The 21,717-nt window shown below is 62.8% G+C and overlaps 2 protein-coding genes across 3 annotated transcripts; both read left to right on the plus strand.

The window, feature by feature from the left end:
* The first annotated feature begins 184 nt into the window (after positions 1–184).
* LMTK3 (lemur tyrosine kinase 3) lies at positions 185–21,396 on the plus strand. 2 transcript variants are annotated; one of them, XM_048832444.2, is made up of 15 exons: positions 185–917; positions 4,786–4,919; positions 5,167–5,317; positions 9,505–9,581; positions 10,061–10,179; positions 10,946–11,033; positions 11,492–11,640; positions 12,404–12,488; positions 12,752–12,873; positions 13,423–13,572; positions 14,712–17,071; positions 17,569–17,891; positions 18,700–18,814; positions 19,302–19,535; positions 19,843–21,396. In XM_048832444.2, the coding sequence occupies exons 1-15, from the start codon at positions 830–832 to the stop codon at positions 19,857–19,859; spliced, it is 4,212 nt and encodes a 1,403-aa protein (XP_048688401.2). In that variant the 5' UTR covers positions 185–829; the 3' UTR covers positions 19,860–21,396. The 2 variants fall into 2 exon arrangements, with proteins under 2 accessions (XP_048688401.2, XP_048688402.2); XM_048832445.2 differs by having other exon boundaries at positions 10,949–11,033.
* Positions 1,633–4,204, plus strand: LOC142069896 (uncharacterized). The gene is made up of 2 exons (XM_075122651.1): positions 1,633–3,728; positions 4,191–4,204. Exons 1-2 carry the CDS (start codon positions 1,715–1,717, stop codon positions 4,202–4,204), a joined length of 2,028 nt encoding a protein of 675 aa, XP_074978752.1. The 5' UTR covers positions 1,633–1,714.
* Positions 21,397–21,717: the final 321 nt, after the last annotated feature.

Raw genomic sequence — 21,717 nt, forward strand, 5'->3', positions numbered from 1 at the left:
AGGCTGGTACCAGGGAGAAGGTAACCATGGAGACGCTCCCCCCCTCCATCTCCTGCATCTCTCCGCCCTCCCCCTCTCCCTTCCTCTCTCCTTTCTTTGGGCTTCTGGCCCTGACGGACAGCTCCTAGGCCCAATCAGCGAGCCCGGCGGTGACTGGGGGGGGGGTCTGTCCGAAGGGGGTGGGTCTTGTCTCCATCAATTCCAGCAGCCCCGCTCCCCAGCCAGGCGGATGCCGAAATCAGCCAGCCTCCCATTGGATTTGATCCTCCTTTTCTTCTCCCCTTCCCCTCCTCATCCACTTCCCCGCCCCCCCCATCCCTGGAAAAGGGGGGGAAACCCAGACGTCGGCCGGGATCTCCCCCCCCCCCGCCCCAGTCTTCCTTTCTGCCCTGCATCCCACCCTCCCCAATTCTTCTCTCCCCACTCTATTGTTGGCATGGGCATAGCCCGTGCCTGATCCTTCCTATCGCTTGGCCCCCGCCAGCCCTCCGCTGGGCGGATTGGCCCCTTCCCTCCTTCCCCTGGGGGCCCTGAGGCGGAGGAAGGAAGGAAGATGCTTCGGGATGAAAACCCGGTAGCAGCCCAGGCCAGGCCGGCCCATCTTCCCGGAGATGCGAAGCCGGGGTGCCCTCTGGCCCGGGTCCCCCTCGTCCCGTCGGATGTGTGAAAGCCACCGGGCGCGCCCCCCCTGTCCCGCGCACCTCCCCCGTTTCAGGCGGCGGGGCCCGCGCCTGGCTTCCCTACCCCGGGTCCCCCCCGATCCCTTCCCAGACCTAGGCCATCTCCCCGCCGGTGGCCCCCGCCGATCGATGCCCGCTGAGCCCCGACAATGCTAAGACAGGGGCCTGTCGTCCTGCTGGCCGCCTCTATGTCGTATTTCAACCCGGACAGAGCCTTGGCAGCGCCGCTGGAGAACGGTGAGCCCCGGGCCTGGACGGCCTCCCCGGTGTCTGGGCATGCGGAGGGGACAGATCCCCTGGCGGATCCCCCCCCTCCGGTCCTTCCACCTCTTCATCCCTCCTCTGCTTCCTTCATCCCTTCTGTCGCTGTAACCTGCTTACCATCCCTCCTCCATCCCTTCCTTGTTTGCTCTAACCTGCTTTCCTTTCTTCTGCCATCCCTCCCTTCACTCCCTCCCTCCGCCATCCCCTTCCTTCGCTCCCTCCATCCGCTGTCCCATTCCTCCTTCATCCCTCTGCCATCCCCTTCCTCCTTCATGCCTTCCTTCGCTCCCTCCCTCCGCCATCCCGTTCCTTCGCTCCCTCCGTCCACCGTCGCATTCCTCCTTCATCCCTCCGCCATCCCCTTCCTCCTCCATCCCTTACTTCACTCATTCCATCCGCCGTCCCATGCCTCCTTCCTCCCTCCGCTGTCCCATTCCTCCTCCATCTCTCCCTTCACTCCCTCCCTCTGACATCCCCTTCCTCCTTCATCCCTCCGCTGTCCCATTCCTCCTTCATCCCTTCCTTCACTCCCTCCGTCTGACATCCCCTTCCTCCTTCATCCCTCTGCTGTCCCATTCCTCCTTCATCCCTTCCTTCACTCCCTCCGTCCACCGTCCCATTCCTCCTTCATCCCTCCGCCATCCCCTTCCTCCTTCATCCCTTCCTTCGCTCCCTCATACGCTGTCCCATTCCTCCTTCATCCCTCTGCCATCCCCTTCCTCATTCATCCCTTCCTTCGCTCCCTCCCTCTGCCATCCCTTTCCTCCTTCATGCCTTCCTTCGCTCCCTCCCTCCGCCGTCCCCTTCCTCCTTCATCCCTTCCTTCGCTTGTTCCATCCGCCACCCCATTCCTCCTTCCTCCCTCCGCTGTCCCATTTCTCCTTCATCCCTTCCTTCACTCCCTCTGTCCGCTGCCCCATTCCTCCTTCCTCCCTCCGCTGTTCCCTTCCTCCTTCATCTCTTCCTTCGCTACCTCCCTCCGCCATCCCTTTCCTCCTTCATCCCTTCTTTCGCTCCCTCCCTCCAACGTCCCCTTCCTCCTCCATCCCTTCCTTTGCTCCCTCCCTCTGACATCCCCTTTCTCCTTCATCCCTTCCGTCGCTGTAACCTGCTTACCATTCCTCCTCAATCCCTTCCTTGTTCACTCTAACCTGCTCTCCATACTTCCTTCATCCCTCCCTTCTCTACTTCCCTCTGCCATCCCTTTTCTCCTTCATCCCTCCCTTCGCTCCCTCCCTCCACCATCCCCTTCCTCCTCCAGCCCTTCCTTCGCTCCCTACCTCTGCCGTCCCCTTCCTCCTCCATCCCTTCCTTCACTCGCTCCTTCCGATGTCCCCTTCTTCCTTCATCCCTCTGCCGTCCCCTTCCTCCTTCATCCCTCCCTTCGCTACCTCCCTCTGCCATCCCTTTTCTCCTTCATTCCTTCCTTCTCTCCCTCCCTTCGCCATCCCTTTCCTCCTTCATCCCTCCACCATTCCATTCCTCCTCCATCTCTCCCTTCGCTCCCTCCCTCTGACGTCCCCTTCCTCCTCCATCCCTTCCTTTGCTCCCTCCATCCACCGTCCCCTTCCTCCTTCATGCCTTCCTTCACTCCCGCCCTCCACCATCCCCTTCCTCCTCCATCCCTTCCTTCGCTCCCTACCTCTGCTGTCCCCTTCCTCCTCCATCCCTTCCTTCGCTCCCTGACTCTGCCATCCCTTCCTCCTCCATCCCTTCTTTCGCTCCCTCCATCCACCGTCCTCTTCCTCCTTCATCCCTCCCTTCACTACCTCCCTCCGCCGTCCCCTTCCTCCTTCATCCCTTCCTTCGCTCCCTCCATCCACAGTCCCTTTCTTCCTTCATACCTCCGCCGTCCCATTCCTCCTCCATCCCTTCCTTCGCTCCCTCCCTCCGCCGTCACCTTCCTCCTCCATCCCTTCCTTCGCTCCCTCCATCTGCCATCCCCTTTCTCCTTCATCCCTCCGCCATCCTCGTCCTCCTCCATCCCTTCCTTCGCTCCCTCCCTCCGCCGTCCCCTTCCTCCTCCATCTCTTCCTTTGCTCCCTACCTCTGCCATCCCCTTCCTCCTCCATCCCTTCCTTTGCTCCCTCCATCCGCCGTCCCCTTCCTCCTCCATCCCTTCCTTCACTCCCTCTATCCTCTGTCCCCTTCCTCCTTCATCCCTCTGCCATCCCCTTCCTCCTTCATCCCTTCCTTCGCTCCCTCCCTCCGCTGTCCCCTTCCTCCTTCATCCCTTCCTTCGCTCCCTCCCTCTGCTGTCCCCTTCCTCCTCCATCCCTTCCTTTGCTCCCTCCATCCGCCGTCCCCTCCCTCCTCCATCCCTTCCTTCGCTCCCTCCCTCCACCATCCCCTCCCTCCTCCATCCCTTCCTTCGTTTCCTCCCTCCGCCGTCCCCTTCCTTCGCTCCCTCCCTCCGCCGTCCCATTCCTCCTTCATCCCTCCGCAGTCCCATTCCTTCTCCCTCCCTTCCTTCGCTCCCTCCCTCCGCCATCCCCTTCCTCCTTCCTCCCTTCCTTCGCTCACTCCCTCTGCTGTCCCCTTCCTCCTCCATTCCTTCCTTTGCTCCCTCCCTCCGCAGTCCCATTCCTTCTCCCTCCCTTCCTTCGCTCCCTCCCTGCCATGTCCCATTTCTCCTTCCTTACTTCTGTTCCATCTGCTTTCCACCCCTCCATCGAGCAGCACCTGTTTGCGCGCCCGTCCCCTCCGCCGACACGACCCCATCTCTTTGTGTGTCATTTGGGGGGCTGGGTCGGGATGGGGGTTTCCCTCCCCCGTGGCTGGGTTGTAAGTTTCTCTTCTTAGGTGGCCAGGCCTGTCCCTCCACAGAGCGGCTTAGTCAGCCCCGGGCTAGTGACATGTGTTTGTGTGGCGGCAGGAGGGTGGGGATGGGGTGTTGGGAGTTGGGGTGCTGGTGGGGGGGGTGCGTTATGGATTTTGCGGGGAGGGGAGAGGTCCACATTTTGGGCGGCTGGGCCTGTGGCACCCTGGTATGACGGGAGTGTGTGGGACCTGGGCCTGGTTCCCAGCAAGTTGGTTGAGGGGGCGTGTCTGGGTCCAGTCCCCAGAGCAGGTGTTTGGGGGTGGTTTTGGGTCAGGTTTCGGGAGGGGTAATTTGGGGTACAAGAGCTGTCGGCCTGGTGCCCGGTGGGTGAGTTGCAGGTAGTGTCTTGGCCCGGTTACTAGTGGGGCAGTTGGGGATCAAGGCCCAATTCCTAGTCAGTGATTTGGGGAGGGGTCTTGGCCCAGTTCCTGATGGGTGAATTCGGAGAAGTCTGTCTGCCTGTCCGCGCTCCACATCCATTCATCCATCCCTCGCCCCCTCCCTAAATCATAGAATCATAGAATATCAGGGTTGGAAGGGACCCCAGAAGGTCATCTAGTCCAACCCCCTGCTCGAAGCAGGACCAATTCCCAGTTAAATCATCATTTGCCACGAATTACCATTTCAACGGGGACTGGGCGTTATTTGCCCTGTAACGCCCGGAACTGGTAGCGGTTCCAATGGGGTTTTCCCCACAGAGCTCAATCACGACAGTCCCAGGAATGGGGGAGGGTCCGGACCACTGGGGCATGTTGTGACGGGGGGAAGAGGAGTCTGGGCAGTGGTCTTCAAGAGCGGGGAGGGGGCCTGAATTAACGACCGTGTGGGAGCTATGCAGAAATGAGCTGTTATATCAATAGCTGAGCACAGTGGTCTAACCAGTCCCCCGCCCTGCCCCAGAGGTGGCCGCATCTCAGTGCCATGCAAGGGATCCCTGTATAACCAGCTCCCATGCCCCGCCCCAGAGGGGCTGCATCTCAGCGCCGGGCGAGTTCTTACTCTCATTTCTCTCTCCCCTAGATGGTCTGTCCCAAGGCCGGTTCCCTCTTGCACCCCCATATGCCGTGGTCTTGATCTCCTGTTCGGGTCTCCTGGCCTTCATCTTTCTCCTGCTCACCTGTCTGTGCTGCAAACGGGGCGATGTTGGCTTCAAGGTGAGAGGTGGCTGGGGCTGGGGAGGAGCACAGCTGGGTGTCACAGGGCATGCTGGCCTTTTAAGGGAAAACCACACACCTGGAACACCCCTGTTCTGAGCCCGGGACCACCTGCCTTCCACCCCTGGGATTTGTGGTTCCCAGGCCCTGTGCCTAGAGAGACATAGGCCCTAGAAAGGAGGGGGCAAGTGGAGAGAGACACGACACCCCAGGTCCTCATGCGTCCCTGTCTGCTTGCACCCTGCAGGAGTTCGAGAACCCGGATGGGGAGGAGTATTCAGGGGAGTACACGCCACCCGCCGAGGAGACCTCATCGTCCCAGTCCATCCCAGACGTCTACATCCTGCCGCTCTCTGAGGTCTCGCTCCCGGCTCCCAGCCAGCAGATGCCCAAGACAGGTAGAGGACATGTGTCACGGAGTTCCTGGGCGATGCTCTGGAACTGCTCCCCATGAAGTCAGTCAGGACTCTGGGGTAGTCGCCTTTCTGTGAGCAGCCTGTCTTCAGGACACACAGCTCACACAGCTTCCACCTTCCTGGGTCTGACCTCGGAGCATTCAGCATCCTCTGCCTCTCCGTGCGCTTCCCACAGCGAGTCCGCTCAGGCGGTGCTCCTGGGGAAGCCAGAGGGTCCTGCACCCCAACTTCGCAGTCAGACGTGACTCTCAGCCAGCCAGTAAAACAGAAGGTTTATTAGACGACAGGAACATGGTCTAAAACAGAGCTTGCAGGTGCAGAGAACGGGACCCCTCAGCTGGGTCCATTCTGGGGGGCAGTGAGCCAGACAACCACGTCTGCACTTCACTCCATGTCCCAGCCAGCCCCAAACTGAAAAACCCTCCAGCCCCTCCTCCTCTGGGCTTTGTTCCTTTCCCGGGCCAGTAGGTCACCTGATTCCTTTGTTCTCCAACCCTTCAGCTCTCACCTTGCAGGGGGGGAAAGGCCCAGGCCATCAGTTGCCAGGAAACAGGGTGTCGGCCATTCTCTGTGTCCAGACTCCTGCACACACATGCCCTCTAGGGCACTGCAATGATCATACACCCTTACCCCACCACCTAGATACTTAAGAACTGCCTAGGGGAAACTGAGGCACCCCCACACTATTCAGAGGAAACATTAAGAACAGTCCCACTTCGTCACATCTCTCCCCCCTTCGAGATCGAACTGAGCGGGGTCACTTTAGCCGGTGACCTGGGGAAGTTCGAAGCCACCAACATTCCCATGGATGCCCCAGCATCTCTCCCATTCCTTGGTAGGAGTTACACCAGGCCCTTCCAGTTTCACGCCCTCCCTTAGGTCAGGGGTGGTCGATAGCACTCGCAGGCCGCATGTGGGAAGGTTTATGCAGCCCATGCCCTTTGGCCACCCCAAGAATGTCTCCCCATTGACCATCACCTTCTGCTCCCACTGGAGGTCCGGGGGGCCTGGCCCCAGGAAACTCCACACAGACATATAGGTTGGGGTCAGGAGTGGGAGCCTGTCCACATCCCCAACCATCTGGCTGACGGAGTCTGTGGCCTTGGGACCCAGCAAGGGAGCTAGACACCGGGGCTTTTCCGCAGGGTCCCCTTGGTTCAAATCGCCAGCCTGCTCAAAGGCAGTGAGGTGGGCATCCACACCCCCCCCTCCTTAACCAGGGGCAGCAATTTAGTCTCGAGGTTCCCTGCGGAACTGGCCCCCCGGGATCTATCCCCACTCACCCCGGGGAGGTCCCCTAGGCCTCTCCGCTCCCCCACCGCCAGTTCATGCTGCTGCTGCTTCTGCAGCTCTTTCTCGGGCTCTCGCTGTCTCCCACGGTCCTCTTGCTCTCTCAGACTCAGCTCCAATCCCATCCGTCTTGATCCCCCGATGGGGAACCCGATCGTGAAGACCCTCGTCTGGTCGGGGACAGGAGTCTTGGCGATGCCTGGCTTCCGCTTCAGCTGCTCCCAGATCCTGCTATAGCCCCAGTTGGGGTCAGGAATCTGTTCCTTAGAGCGGTCATCCTCCTCCAGCTGCACGATTAGCTCTGCTTTGGTGAACTTTCCAATGCTCAACCCTCTCTTTTTGCACAGGGTTACAATGTCCTTCTTAAGGAGACGGTGACAGGCCATCACTCCGCTCCTCCCAAGTTGTTGTGGACTCACAGGCCCGTGTGTTCTCAGCTCCCCACGGTTTCCAGGGAGAACCCCTAGTGTGCCAGCCCTTCTCGAGGTCACCACCTCTTTGCCAGGGTCGAGCTGCAGACTCCTCCGCCCCTGAGACTGCTCACTGCAGTCCCCAGGGGGACCCCATTACTGCACAGTACTTCTCGCTGGTCACACACTCCCAGGGGTTAACCGCCCCCCGAAACCGCTCCTTTCTGAGCCTTCAGCAGGCCTGGTCCTCGGCAATCCCCCTTCGTGTTACTGCTCCCCAGTCACTTACTGCAGGAAGCGCCATCCACGGGGTGCAGTACATCCCACCGCTGCCACCAGTTGTCACGGAGTTCCTGGGCGATGCTCTGGAACTGCTCCCCATGAAGTCAGTCAGGACTCTGGGGTAGTCGCCTTTCTGTGAGCAGCCTGTCTTCAGGACACACAGCTCACACAGCTTCCACCTTCCTGGGTCTGACCTCGGAGCATTCAGCATCCTCTGCCTCTCCGTGCGCTTCCCACAGCGAGTCCGCTCAGGCGGTGCTCCTGGGGAAGCCAGAGGGTCCTGCACCCCAACTTCGCAGTCAGACGTGACTCTCAGCCAGCCAGTAAAACAGAAGGTTTATTAGACGACAGGAACATGGTCTAAAACAGAGCTTGCAGGTGCAGAGAACGGGACCCCTCAGCTGGGTCCATTCTGGGGGGCAGTGAGCCAGACAACCACGTCTGCACTTCACTCCATGTCCCAGCCAGCCCCAAACTGAAAAACCCTCCAGCCCCTCCTCCTCTGGGCTTTGTTCCTTTCCCGGGCCAGTAGGTCACCTGATTCCTTTGTTCTCCAACCCTTCAGCTCTCACCTTGCAGGGGGGGAAAGGCCCAGGCCATCAGTTGCCAGGAAACAGGGTGTCGGCCATTCTCTGTGTCCAGACTCCTGCACACACATGCCCTCTAGGGCACTGCAATGATCATACACCCTTACCCCACCACCTAGATACTTAAGAACTGCCTAGGGGAAACTGAGGCACCCCCACACTATTCAGAGGAAACATTAAGAACAGTCCCACTTCGTCACAACATGCTTGTCTCCCAACTGGGTGTGATACATGCCTGGACTGTGGGGATGGGGTGGATTGGAAAACCAGGTTCTTGGTTGTCCAGTGGGAATGGGCTATGTTAGCTTGGTTCTAGGCTAGTCAATGGAGACTGGGTGCCTCTGGTTCTTGGTTAGTCAATGGGCAAGGGGGAGTTCTGGTTCTAGACTAGTCTATGGAGGTAGGGAGACTCTGGTTCTAGGCTTGTCAGTGGGATTGGTGGTACTGGTTCTAAGCTAGTCCATGGGGAGGCATTGGTTCTACACTAGTCAACTGGGATGTGGTGACTCTTATTTTAGGTAGTTGACGAGGATGAGAAAGCTCTGGTTCTAGGCTAATCAACGTGGAAGAGGTTATTCTGGTCAGTGGAGATGGACTGACTCTGTTTCCAGGCTAGCCAATGGGGATGAAATGGCTCTGGAAATAAGGTTCTAAGCTACCCAGTGAGTGTTGAGACACTATGTGTAGACCCACCAGGATCTAGATCAGCCACTAATTATTTATTAGGTCAAAACTAGACCTGACAAAGGGGCTGAAATGGCTGCAGCCTTGAACTAGCATCCGGGACACAATGGCATTAGATGCCACATTCTGGATCAGCAGATAGGGCAAAAGACCACAGACCATGTTCTAGACTACCCAATGAGGACGCAGAGATTCTGGTAACCACATTCTACATTAAACAGTGAAGATTCAGTGACTGGAGGCTGGGATCTAGAGTAGCCAATGGAAATGCAGCAAATCAAGAAAGCAGGTTCTAGACCAACCAATGAGGCAGCAGTGACACTGTAAAGCAGACTCTAGACTAACCAAATGTGGAAGTAATGACACTGGGAAAGAGGGTCTAGACTAACAATGATCTAGCTCTGGAAATCTCTTTATAGACAAGTAATGTTCTAGACTAACTAGTGTGGACAAAGCAGCTCTGGACACCATGTTCTAGATTAGTCTATGACACTAGGGGTATATTCGAAAAAAAGTTCTCAGGCGCAATGACTCTCGCAACCCGATTCTAGACCAGTGAGGTTCTAGATGAGTGGGTGCAGATGAAGCAACTCTGGAAAGCACATTCTAGACTAGCAATCGAGGTGTCCGCTCCATTCGAAGCCATGTTCTAGATGACCCAATGGGGATGCAGCGACTCTGGGAACATGGTTCTAGATTAGCCAGTGATTCTGGAAGCCGTGTTGCGGAGGAGCCGATGACCCAGCCTCCTGGGGGCCTCTGAAGGAGGATTGCGACCCCCTGGTCCTAACCTCTTTCCTGCTAGGAGGAGGGATCGGATGAAGGTGGGTAGAGGGCCATCACGGGAGCTCCCTTCTCCCCAGTGGAGGTGCTGGCAGGGTTCAGCCCCTCCTCACCCTCCTGTGTCCCCTTCCAGACCTAGTGAAGCATCTGGGCTTGAGCCGGCAGCACCTCAGCTACCTGCAGGAGATCGGGAACGGCTGGTTTGGGAAGGTGAGTGCGCCTCCCCTGCCACTTTGCTACCTGCTCCCCGCCCCCCCGGCCTCCACAGGTGTCACATCCAGGGAGAGCCGGTTCCCACCTGTCCCCAGGGCGGGGACTAGCTGGCTCAAGGGGGCAGGGAATGGGGCATGGGGCCTTTCCCCTCTAGAGGACGCCAACTCCCACCCCGCCCCAGGGCGGGGACTGGCTGGCTTGGGGTGGGAGTGGGAATGGGGCTCTGGGCCTTTCCGCTCTAGTGACGGGGAGCTGTTCCCATCTGACACGCCATTTTGTTGCCCCTGTGTGAAACAAGTTTGCGGGGTCTCAGCAGCCCCCACACCAGAGAGGCCGAGGGCTGGACGGGCCTCAGAGACTGCACGCTAATCTTCCCCCCTAGTGGGGGCCCCCCACCACAGGCGGAGGCATGGGGGGGGGATTGGGCCCCACTGGGGTGCAGACCCTGTGGTATGACTGTCAGATCTGTCTCCTAGGTGATCCTGGGGGAGATCTTCTCTGACTTCACCCCAGCCCAGGTGGTGGTGAAGGAGCTCCGGGTCAGCGCCGGACCCCTGGAGCAGAGGAAGTTCCTGTCGGAGGCTCAGCCCTATCGGTAATTAGGGGATGGGGGATCCCCAGAAGTGGCTGCATCTCAGCGCTAGGCGAGGGGTCCCCGTATACTCAGTCCCTGTGCCGCACCCCAGAGGTGGCTGCATCTCAGTGCCGGGCGAGGGGTCCCCGTATACCCAGGCCTCGCGCCCCACCCCAGAAGCAGTCACATCTCAGCATCCTTAGAGCACAAAGATAAGAGGAAACCTGTATCATGCAGTGGTGTGAAAGCAGCCCATGGTGGTCCTGTTTCAACCCAGACTTACTGAGATTGGGGGCAGGGCTTGCCACACCTGTGTTTAAAGCCACAGCGTCGAGATAAAAGTCCCACCGCTAAAAATCACCACACACACACACACACCCCCACGCCTCCTTCCCCAGCCCGTCAGTATGGGAGGATCTGGGAAGGGTTTGGAGGAGCTAGTCACTGGGATCGTCCCCCACCCCTCTCCACTGAGGATCCCACAGCATTTTCCAGCCCTTTGGGAAACTTTCTGCCCCCTGTGGAAAGGGCAGGAGCCTCCCCCCCACACACACACTTTGCGGAGGGGGAAATCGAGGCACGTGGGGGAGGGGCTTGCCCAGACTAAATCATTGTCAGAGCTGCCGAGAGAACCCAGGAGTCCTGGCTCCCAGCCCCCTCCCCACTCTAACCACCAGACTCCCCTCCCCTCCCAGAGCCAGGATAGAACCCAGGCATCCGGGTGCCGCTGTTGCCATGGGGAATGACAGTGCTCTCGCTCTCTCTCTCTGTCCCCCCGGCTTTGAAGAAGCCTTCAGCACCCGAACATCCTGCAGTGTCTGGGGCTGTGCACGGAGACCATCCCCTTCCTGCTCATCATGGAGTTCTGCCAGCTGGTGAGCGCGGGCGGGGGCTGCGTGGGGATGGGGGGGGGCGCAGTGCTGTCCCCTCGTGGCTGGGCTCAGCCCTGTGGGGGTGTGTGGGGGGGGTGTGTGTCCTGATGGCTTTGTGTGTGTGTGTGTCCTGATGGCTGGGCTCAGAATGGCTCTCTTTGTGTGTGTGTCGTCCCACTGCTCTCTGGTGGCTGGGAGCAGAACTCCCCGCTGTGCGTGTGTGTGTCTGTCCGAGAAGGGGAGTGCGCCCTCTCCTGGGGGCAGTGCGCACTGCCGACCTGTGTGTCATAGCCCCATGCTGCCGGAAGCTGGGTGGGGAATCCCCACTCTACCAGCTGCTGTGGGCTCCGAGGTTGCTCCCGGTTGCTGGAGGGGCACGGTGGCCCCCGCGGGGTCCCCGGTGCCCTCATCTGTGCCCCGGCCTGCCTGACCTCCCCCCCATCCCTCCCCCGTTGCCCCAGGGCGACTTGAAGCGCTACCTGCGAGCCCAGCGCCAGGCCGAGGGGCTGACCCCCGACCTGCTGACCCGCGACCTCGGCACCCTGCAGCGCATGGCCTATGAGCTCACCTTGGGGCTGCTGCACCTGCACAAGAACAATTACATCCACAGGTGAGCACCCGGACGCCGGGGTTCTCTCCCGGCTGCGGGAGGGGAGGGGATTCAGGGGGTTAGTGCCAGGAGGGAGGACTGGGGGCCTATCCCACCTCCGAGAGGGGAGGGGGGGTTTAGTGGTTAGAGCAGGGAGGGCTGGGGGCCAGGACTCCTGGGTTCTATCCCACCTCCGGGAGGGGAGGGGGGGTTTAGTGGTTAGAGCAGGGAGGGCTGGGGGCCAGGACTCCTGGGTTCTATCCCACCTCCGGGAGGGGAGGGGGGGTCTACTGGTTAGAGCAGGGAGGGCTGGGGGCCAGGACTCCTGGGTTCTATCCCACCTCCGGGAGGGGAGGGGGGGTTTAGTGGTTAGAGCAGGGAGGGCTGGGGGCCAGGACTCCTGGGTTCTATCCCACCTCCGGGAGGGGAGGGGGGGTCTACTGGTTAGAGCAGGGAGGGCTGGGGGCCAGGACTCCTGGGTTCTATCCCACCTCCGGGAGGGGAGGGGGGGTTTAGTGGTTAGAGCAGGGAGGGCTGGGGGCCAGGACTCCTGGGTTCTATCCCACCTCCGGGAGGGGAGGGGGGGTCTACTGGTTAGAGCAGGGAGGGCTGGGGGCCAGGACTCCTGGGTTCTATCCCACCTCCGGGAGGGGAGGGGGATGGAGGGATTAGAGTGGGGGTGTCTGGGAGGTAGCGCTCTCCCCAGGGCAGGTGTGACACAGGTGGGGTGTCCCCAGGGGAAGCTGCCGGCTGCTGACTGGGGTCTCCCCACGTTCCCCCACAGCGACCTGGCCCTGCGGAACTGCCTGCTGACCTCCGACCTCACCGTCCGGGTCGGCGACTATGGCCTCTCGCACAACAACTACAAGGTGCGAGCCCTGGGGTGGGACGGGGACTGGCTGGCTCAGGGGCGTGGGGAATGGGTCATGGGGCCTTTCCCCTCTAGGGGGCGCCGGCTCCCACCCGGCCCCAGGGCAGGGACTGGCTGGCTCAGGGGGGTGGGAAATGGGTCATGGGGCCTTTCCCCTCTAGGGGGCGCCGGCTCCCACCCGGCCCCAGGGCAGGGACTGGCTGGCTCAGGGGACTCGGGGGGGGTTCCTGCCCGGTGCTGACCCCTCTCCCCCCCGTGCAGGAGGATTATTACATCACCCCCGACCGGCTGTGGATCCCGCTGCGCTGGGCGGCGCCGGAGCTGCTGGACGAAGTTCACGGGACGCTTGTGGTGGTGGATCAGAGCAAGGAGAGCAACGTCTGGTGAGTCCCGCACTGTGTCCCGGCACCCTCTGCCCCCTGCCGAGCCCCCGGGCAGCCGGGGCCGCCCCCAGCCTGAGGGGCAAAGGGTCAGTAAGGGGGAAGCTTTGGCGGGAGCACTGTCTCAGAGCTACCTGTTCTACGTGGCTGTTAACCCGCCCCCGCGCCCAACCCCAGAGGGGCCGCATCCCAGCACCGGGCAAGGGGTCCCTATATAACCAGCCCCCACACCCCACCCCACAGGGGCTGCGTCTCAGCACCAGGTGAGGGGTTCCCATATACCCCCGCCCATGCCCCACCCGAGAGGGGCCGCATCTGAGCACTGGTGAGGAGTCCCCGTTTAACCAGCCCATGTGCCCACCCCAGAGGGGCTGCGTCCCAGCGCTGGGGTCCCGTATACCCAGCCCCTGCACTCCACCCCACAGGGGCCACATCCAAGCACCACACGAGGGGTCCCCGTATACCCAGCCTCCGCGCCTCACCCCAGAGCAGCTGCATCTCAGCGCCGGGCGAGGGGTCCCCGCACTCACCCCGTAACCCTGCTTTGCCCAGGTCCCTGGGGGTGACGATGTGGGAGCTGTTTGAATTCGGCAGCCAGCCCTACCGGCACCTGTCGGACGAGGAGGTTCTCGCCTTCGTCATCAAAGAACAGCAGATGAAGCTGGCCAAGCCACGCCTGAAGCTGCCCTATTCCGACTACTGGTGAGCGCTGGCTCCCTGCCCCACAGCCGCCCCAGCTCCCCGGCAGGTCCCAGCAAGCGGCTGGGTCTGTGGGGAGCTAGCTGGCCATGACCCTAGCCTGGTACAGCCGCTCCAAAGGGCTGAGGACCACCGGACTCGGTGTGCGCCTGACGGGCTCTTCCATCGCTGACAGCCGTGGGTGGTTCCTGGCTGGGCTGTTGCTGGGCCCCATCACTGCTTCATTTCGCCGTTCATCTTGTCCTGCTTTGCTCTGTGTCTCCGGCTGTTGTTTTCTGACTGTTCTTCTTTCTCTCTGACCGTTGTTTTCCGAATGGTCCTCTGCCTCCCTCTCTCTAGCTGTGTTTTTCTGACTGTTCTTCCGTTTCCGACTGTTTTTCTGTCTCTACAGATTTTACTTTCTACTTTTCTGTTTGTTTGTTTTTTCTGGCTGTTCTTCTGTCTCTGGCTGTTTTCCCTTCTCTTGCTCTTTCTGACTTCTGTTTCTCCAGCTGATGCTTCTGACTGTTCTCTGTCTCTTTGGCTGTTATTTTCAGCCTGTTCTCTCTTTGGCTGTTTTCTGACTGTTTTTTTCTGTCTCTCTTGATTTTTTCTGTCTTCTGTTACCAACTGGTCTTCTGTCTCTACAGCTGGTATTTTCTTACTGTTCTTCTGCCTCTCTTCCCAGCTGTTCTCTTCTCTGGCTGTTATTTCCTGACTGTTTTCTCTCTCTCCAACGGTTCTTCTGTCTCTCTCTGACAGGCTGTTTCCCCCCCGACTGTTCTTCTGTTTCTGCCTGTTCTTCTGTCTCTCTCTGAGTTTTTTTTCTGGCTGTTCTGCTTCTTTTTGACAGTTCTTCTGTATCTTTGGCTGTTACTTTCTGACTGCTCTGTCTGTTTTCCAATTCTTCTGTCTCTTTCTGGCAGTTGTTTTCAGACTGTTCTTTCACCTCTCTCCAGCTGTTTCTCTGGCTGTTGTTTTCTGCCGGTCCTTCTGTGTCTCTCTGGCTGTTCTTCGGTCTCTACAGCTGGCTTATTCCTGACTCTTCTCTCTCTCTCCCTCCGGTGCTTCTTCCACCTCTCCAGCTGTTTGTTTTCCGACTGTTCTTCTCTGACTGTTCCATCCCTCCCTGCCCTGACTGCCCCCTCTCCCTCCCATTGCAGGTACGAGGTGATGCAGTCCTGCTGGCTGCCGGCGCCACAGCGTCCCACGCTGGAGGAGCTGCACCTGCAGCTGACCTACCTGCTGACGGAGCGCTGCCATGCGCAGGCGGAGGAGAGTTTCGAGTGGCGCTGGAATGCCCTGAAGCCCAAGCGCTCACCGGCCGCCTCCCCCGCAAGCCGGCGCCGCTCGGAGGAGATCTCGGCCTACCCGCTGCTGGATGGCTTCCAGGGGGCCGACCTGGACGATGTCCTGACGGTCACCGAGAGCAGCCGGGGGCTGAACTTCGAGTACATGTGGGAGAAGGCCCGGCTGGGGCGCTGGAAGGCCGGGGCTGCCCCCTCCAGCAACGGCGGCCTGGCCGTGCCCGGCGCCAACCCCTTCTACGAGGCGCCGGCGCGGCAGAGCCTGGAGACGCCCAGCGTGGTCCCGGTGATTAGCGCCCGCAGCCCCTCGGTCAGCAGCGAGTACTACATCCGGCTGGAGGAGCACGGGGACGGGGAAGGGCCCGAGGGCACTGTCTGCACCCCCAGCCCCGTCTACGAGCGCCAATACGGGGTGCCCGGCTCCCCGCCAGAGCCCCTCTTCCCTTCCGACTGGGACCCCATTGAAGCAGGCCGGGGCAGCCCCCCGCCACCAGCCCGCCGCCGCCTCCTGCCGGAGGGGCCGTCCAGCTGGGCCCCCGGTGCCACCAACCCCTTCATCTCGGCGTCCCGGGAGCCGGTGGGGCGTGGCGCCAACCCCTTCCGGGCCGAGATCCAGGAGACCTCGCTGACGGAGCCGGCGCCAGGGGGCGTCTTCCTGGGGGCGTCGCTCCTGCACGTGTACCGGGGGCTGCAGGAGCAGCAGCACGGCTGGGACTGCGAGGGGCTGGAGGAGCGGGGGGCCGGGGAGACGCTGGCGGGGGACCCCTCGGAGTTCCGCCCCTCGCCCCCCTGGGACCGGGAGCCCTCGCTGATGGAGGAGCAGAGCTCAGCCGGCAGCACGGACGGGGAGGACGCCAGCAGCGGGGGGGGCGGGCGTCGCAACCCCCTGCTCTGCCCGCTCTGCAGCCGGGGCGGGCGGTGCCGCTGCGCCCCGGGCCGGGGGGAGGTCGTGAGCGGCTGGAGCAACCACGCCCCCATCCCCCGGCCCCACCGCGACAGCTACGGCACCGAGGACGACTCCTCCCTCAAGGTGGAGCGGGGCTCCCTGGCCGACTGCCCCATCCTGCTGGGAGAGGGGCCCCCCGGGGCCGGAGAGGGCGGGGCCGGGCCGCTGGCCCCGCCCCCGCCCTCGGCGTTCTACGACCCGCTGATGGGCGCGGCCGTGGTGAGCTACGAACTCCAGGACTACCCCAAGCGGGGGGCGGCCGGGCGGCCGCCGGGCTCGCCCTTCCCCGGCCTGACGGCCGCCTGCTGCAGCGCCATCGTGCCGGTGGAGATCCCGCCCCTGGCCACGCTGGCGGAGAGCACCGACGAGGAGACCATCGCCATCGTGCCCGAGGCTGCGGACGGCTTCGCGGACGGCCCCCAGATCGGCCTGGCCCTGGCGGGCCGGCCGAAGGGCCCGCTGGACTCCGGGGACTCGCTGGACCTCCCCTCCAACGCCAGCTCCTCCGAGGGCTGCAGCCCGGCCTCCCGCTTCTCCTCGCCGGGCCAGAAGTTCCCCGACAGCGGCTACGAGACGGAGAGCACCTTCTCCCCGGAGCTCCTCGTCCGGGAGGCCGAGGAGCGGACCGAGGAGGAAGAGGACGGGGAGCTGCCCGGCCAAGGGGACGCCCCCCAGCTGCCCCCCACGCCCCTCTCGGAGTCCACCAGCGACCTGACACTGTCGGAGGCGACGCCGGGGATGGAGGAGGAGGTGGACGTGGGGCGGGGGCTGGCCTGTTTTTCGGACGGCGAGGCAGAGGGGGGCCAGGGGGAGGAGGAGGTGCCGGCAGCGGGGCAGGGCGGGGGGCAGCTGGCCAAGACAGAGGCCGGCTTCGTGGTGCAGGTGTGCAAGGAGCAGCTGCTGGTGTCGCTGCGGGAGAACATCACCCGCAACCTGCTCTGCAGCTACCGGGACCCAAGGACCCCGGCGTCCGGGGCCCCAGCTGCCAAGGAGGAGGCCGTGATCCGGCTCTGGGCCCTGGAGCCCGAGGGGGCCCAGGGCACCCAAGACGAGGAGGAAGGGGGCAGCGGAGAGGCGGCAGGCGGGCTGCCCCAGGAAGAGGAGCAAGGGGCGGAGAGCGAGGAAGGGCAGCTGGACGGCCAGGGGGCGCCGGAGCTGAGCGGGGAGGCCCCTGTCCCCAGCCCCGAGGGGGCCGACCCGGCGTCTGAGCAGCCGCAGCCCCACTCCGACTTCAGCACGGCGGGGAGCCCAGGCAGTGAGGACATCAAAGGTGGGGAGACGCCAGGGGCCGGGGATGCCATCGGAGGGAGGGGGCAGGGACCGTCTGGGGGGAGGGATGGGGCCATCTGGGGGAAGGGATGGGGACCATCTTGGGGGGAAGGGGGTGCCATCTGGGGGAAGGGATGGGGACCATCTGGGGGAAGGGATGGGGACCATCTTGGGGGGAAGGGGGTGCCATCTGGGGGAAGGGATGGGGACCGTCTGGGGGAAGGGATGGGGACCATCTTGGGGAGAAGGGGGTGCCATCTGGGGGAAGGGATGGGGACCGTCTGGGTGGGGAAGGGGGTGCCATCTGGGGGCAGGGAGAGGGACCGTGTGAGAGGACAGAGGAAGGGAGGTGTGGGGGGGTGGAAGGAGGGAGGATGGGGGTGTGGGGCGGCGGGGACGGTGGCAGGGATGGATGGGGGGGGAGGCGACCCTGACCTCTCAACCCTGACCCTGACCTTTGCCCCCCCTTCTCTCCCCCTGCCCCATCCCCGCCTGCAGCCAAGGTCTCGCGCCTGTCTCTGGCGCTGCCCCCGCTGAGCCTGCAGCCCTTCGCCGGCCCGGGGGGGCGGAAGAGCTGCGGGGGGCTGGCGCCGGAGGAGGAGGGGGCCGGGCGGGGGGCACCGGGGCCGGGCGAGGAGGAGGAGGACGAGGAGGCGCCGGGCGCCGGGGGCGTCCCCATCGTGGTCAGCGACTCGGACGACGGGCGCAACCTGCGTGGGCTGCTCAAGTCCCCGCGCTCGGCCGAGGAGGCTGCCGAGCTGGACCGGAAACGCAAGATGGTGTCCTTCTTCGACGACGTCACCGTCTACCTCTTCGACCAGGTGAGGGCGGGGCCCGGGGGAGGTGGGCGGGGCCGGGGGAGGTGGGCGGGGCCCGGGGGACTGGGGCTGGACCGGAAACGCAAGATGGTGTCCTTCTACGACGACGTCACCGTCTACCTCTTCGACCAGGTGAGGGCGGGGCCGGGGGGAGGTGGGCGGGGCCCGGGGGAGGTGGGCGGGGCCCGGGGGACTGGGGCTGGACCGGAAACGCAAGATGGTGTCCTTCTTCGACGACGTCACCGTCTACCTCTTCGACCAGGTGAGGGCGGGGCCGGGGGGAGGTGGGCGGGGCCCGGGGGACTGGGGCTGGACCGGAAACGCAAGATGGTGTCCTTCTACGACGACGTCACCGTCTACCTCTTCGACCAGGTGAGGGCGGGGCCCGGGGGAGGTGGGCGGGGTCCGGGGGACTGGGGCTGGACCGGAAACGCAAGATGGTGTCCTTCTTCGACGATGTCACCGTCTACCTCTTCGACCAGGTGAGGGCGGGGCCCGGGGGATGTGGGCGGGGCCCGGGGGACTGGGGCTGGACCGGAAACGCACGGTGGTGTCCTTCTTCGACGACCTCACCGTCTACCTCTTTGACCAGGTGAGGGCGGGGCCTGGGGATGTGGGTGGGGCCTCAGGGATGTGGGCGGGTCCTGGGGGATGGAGGGCGGGGCCAGGAGAGCAGCAGGTCGAGTCTGGTGTAGGAAGGCGGGGATAAGGAATAGGGAGGAGCCATGGGTGTGGGGGTGATGGGAAGGGGGCGGGGCCAGGCCGGGAGTGGGCGGGGCCTATGGATTAATTTTCCCCCGTCTGCTCCTAGGAGACACCCACCAACGAGCTGAGCTCACAGAGCGGCCCGGAGGGCGAGGGCGGCACCACCCAGGGCCCCACGGGGCAGCCTGCCCTCGAGGCCTTCCCGCCCGCCGACGGATTCAGTGAGCCCCGCACCACGGGGGTGGGAATGGCTCCCCGGGGGGTGGGCGGGGCTAAGCCATCACCAATTATTTCATGGGCTCATTTGCTTATTTTAAAATGCTCATTTGCATACAGCCATAAACAGCAGCTGCCGGTCGACACCCCCTTGCCAGGGTGCCCCGAGGCGGGCGGCAGGGGAGGAAGCTGAGCCAGGGGGAGGTGGGTGCTCAAGGGGGCTCAGGAGGAGATGGGGGGCTAGACACAGGCCACATATCCATGGGGAAGGGGGCCTTGGCTGCGTTGCCCAATGGGGAAATGGGCGTTGGTCGTGCTAACCAATTGGGGAGGGGACATCAGCCATGCTGACCAATGAGGGGAGGGGAGGTCAGCTGTGCTGACCAATGGGAAAAGGGGCATCGGCCCCAGTGGGGATCCCTCCCTGAGGAGGGGCCATTGGCAGTGGGGTGGGGCTGGCCATGCCCCCTCTCACCCTCCCCCTGCCCCCAGGTGGCAGCTTTGAATGGGACGACGATTTCCCGCTGATGGCCCAGAACCCATCTTTCGTCTCCATGGTGACGGACCCCAGCTCGGGGGCTCTCCCGACGCCGCCCCCCGTGCTGCTCCCAGCCAAGGGGGCAGAGCCCAGCCTGATGGATGCCCTGCGCTTCTCCCGCTTCACCGTCTCCCCCGCCCTCGAGCCCCACCTGGCCCCCCGCGAGGCCGAGCTGGCACCCACAGCCAGTGAGTGAGACGGGAGACCAGGGTGATGGGCCTCTGGGGCTCATCCAGGGACAGGGAGGTGGCGGGATACCAGGGTAGATGGGCCCATGGGGCTCTCCAGGGGCAGAGAGAGGGCAGGATACTGGGGTGATGGGCCCGGCCCATGGGCCTGATCCAGCGGGGCAGGGAGGAGCAGGATACTGGGGTAGATGGGCTCATGGGGCTGATCCAGGGACAGGGAAGGGGCCGGGTATTGGGGTGATGGATGTGTGGGGCTGATCCAGGTCTTTTTGCTCTGTCCTTCTGCTCCTCTCTCTTTCTCTTCCAGACCCCATTGAGAACTGAGGCGGGGACCCACCCCGCAGCAATCAGGGACTCCATGGGGTGGCGCCAGGCCATCGCCCCCCCCGCACCCTCACCCGCTAGCCTGGCTGGGAGACGCATGCGCCAGGCATGTTCTGGGGGACACAGAGACCCATTGGCGCCCGGACGGGGGGGGGCACAGCCAGCATTTTGGGGATCCCTCCCCCCACGAGTGCCCCCACAAGAACTTGCTTCTCTGGACAATTTTTTTACAGTGACTCAGACGATGGGGGGCAAGCAGGGGGGCAGCCAGGCTGCTGAATGTACCTGCCCCACCGTGCCCCTCTCTGCCCGCTTCCCCCCACATGGGAGTTTGCTGTCAAAACTCTGTCTTGTGCCAAATCCAACCTCGAGGGGCAGCGAGCTACGTATCAGGGTGGGGGGCTCAGACTGCCCCCCCCGAGCGGCGTGGGGGTGGGGCCTGGAATTGGTCCCCCTACCGGTTTGTTTAACTCTTTGTGTCTCAAGCAAAGAGGGGAAATGCCCCATAACTCATCAGCAATGGGGGGATCCCCCCAACCAGCCCTGCCCCCCCCCCACACTGTGGAATGTAGGCCCCAAAGCTGCCACCTGCTTCCCCCTCCTGGCACCAGATGCCACCTGATGGATGGACAAGGGGGGGCATCATTATACAGACACCTTCGTGGCCCCCCCCCAGGATATGCACTGACAATGGAGCATCCCTCCCCCCTCCCCTGCAGCTGGAGATCAGCTGGGGCCCTGGGGTTCAGCGGGGAGGGGGAATGGCGGGGTGGGGGGAGATGGTTTGTCTTAAAAGGTCTGACGCTCACTGGTTTGTACTGGGGGCAGAGTGGAGACCCTGGGCTGGGGCAGGCGGCTGCTGGGTTATTACCAGCACTGGAGGGGGGCACCACCGGTTTATACTGGAAGCCTGATGGAGTCCGTGGGGGTTACAGAGCCTTTTGGGGGGAGGTTCACTGGGTATATTTTCTAGTCCGTGGGGCCCATCCCCTGCCTTTTGCCCATTGGGGTGCATGGGGATAGGCTTAGTGAATGGGGCACGGGGCCTTTCTCCTCTAGGGGCTGCCAGTTCCCATCTGGCCCCAGGGTGGGGGGACTGGCTGGCTCAGGGGGGCAGGGAATGGGACATGGGGCCTGTCCCCTCTAGGGGGCTCATCTACCTGGTATCCTGCCCCCTCCCTCACAGATCAGACCCATGGGTCTCTCTAGCCTGGTGTCCTGCCCCCCTGGATCAGACCCACAGGTCCCTTTACCCATGGGTCCCACCCCCTCGCCTAGCCCTATCTGGCCTGTGTCAGAAGTGGGGCTGGGCCTGGATTTCACCGGCACCCTCCAGCGTGCGTTTCTGGATCAGTTTGTCATTAATGGGGGGATCCACCTGCCCCCTCCGGCAAGAACTGAGCCTCCCCCCCACCACCACCTGCCAGGCAGCTGCCAAACAAGGCCGGGTCTGTAAATACGTGGGCATGGGTAGACCTTTGGCCTGCTCCCAATTTGCCAAAATGAACAAAGAGATTAAAAAAGAGTGAATATTAAACCCCAAGTGTCTTCTACCCACGAGCGAGCGAGTCACGAGGGGAGGCTGGCCCCATGGATGGAGGTGGGGTTGGGGGGGCGAGGTGTGTGTGTGTCGGGGGGAAGGAGGCTGTGGGGTGATAGATGGAGGGATCGAGTGCTGCATTGTACGGGATAGCAGGATGGAGTGGTCGGTGGGGGGAAGGATGGATGGGGAGAGGTACATGGGGGGATGGCGGGGGGGGAGATGGCTGGACAAACAGAGCAGGTAGAAGGGATGAGATGGGCCGGCCATGAGATGCTCCCCCCCCGTGTGGGGCAGTTCTCCCAGCCACTGGGGGGC

This window comes from Caretta caretta, chromosome 23 (assembly GCF_965140235.1).
Source record: "Caretta caretta isolate rCarCar2 chromosome 23, rCarCar1.hap1, whole genome shotgun sequence".
NCBI classification, from domain to species: domain Eukaryota; kingdom Metazoa; phylum Chordata; order Testudines; family Cheloniidae; genus Caretta; species Caretta caretta.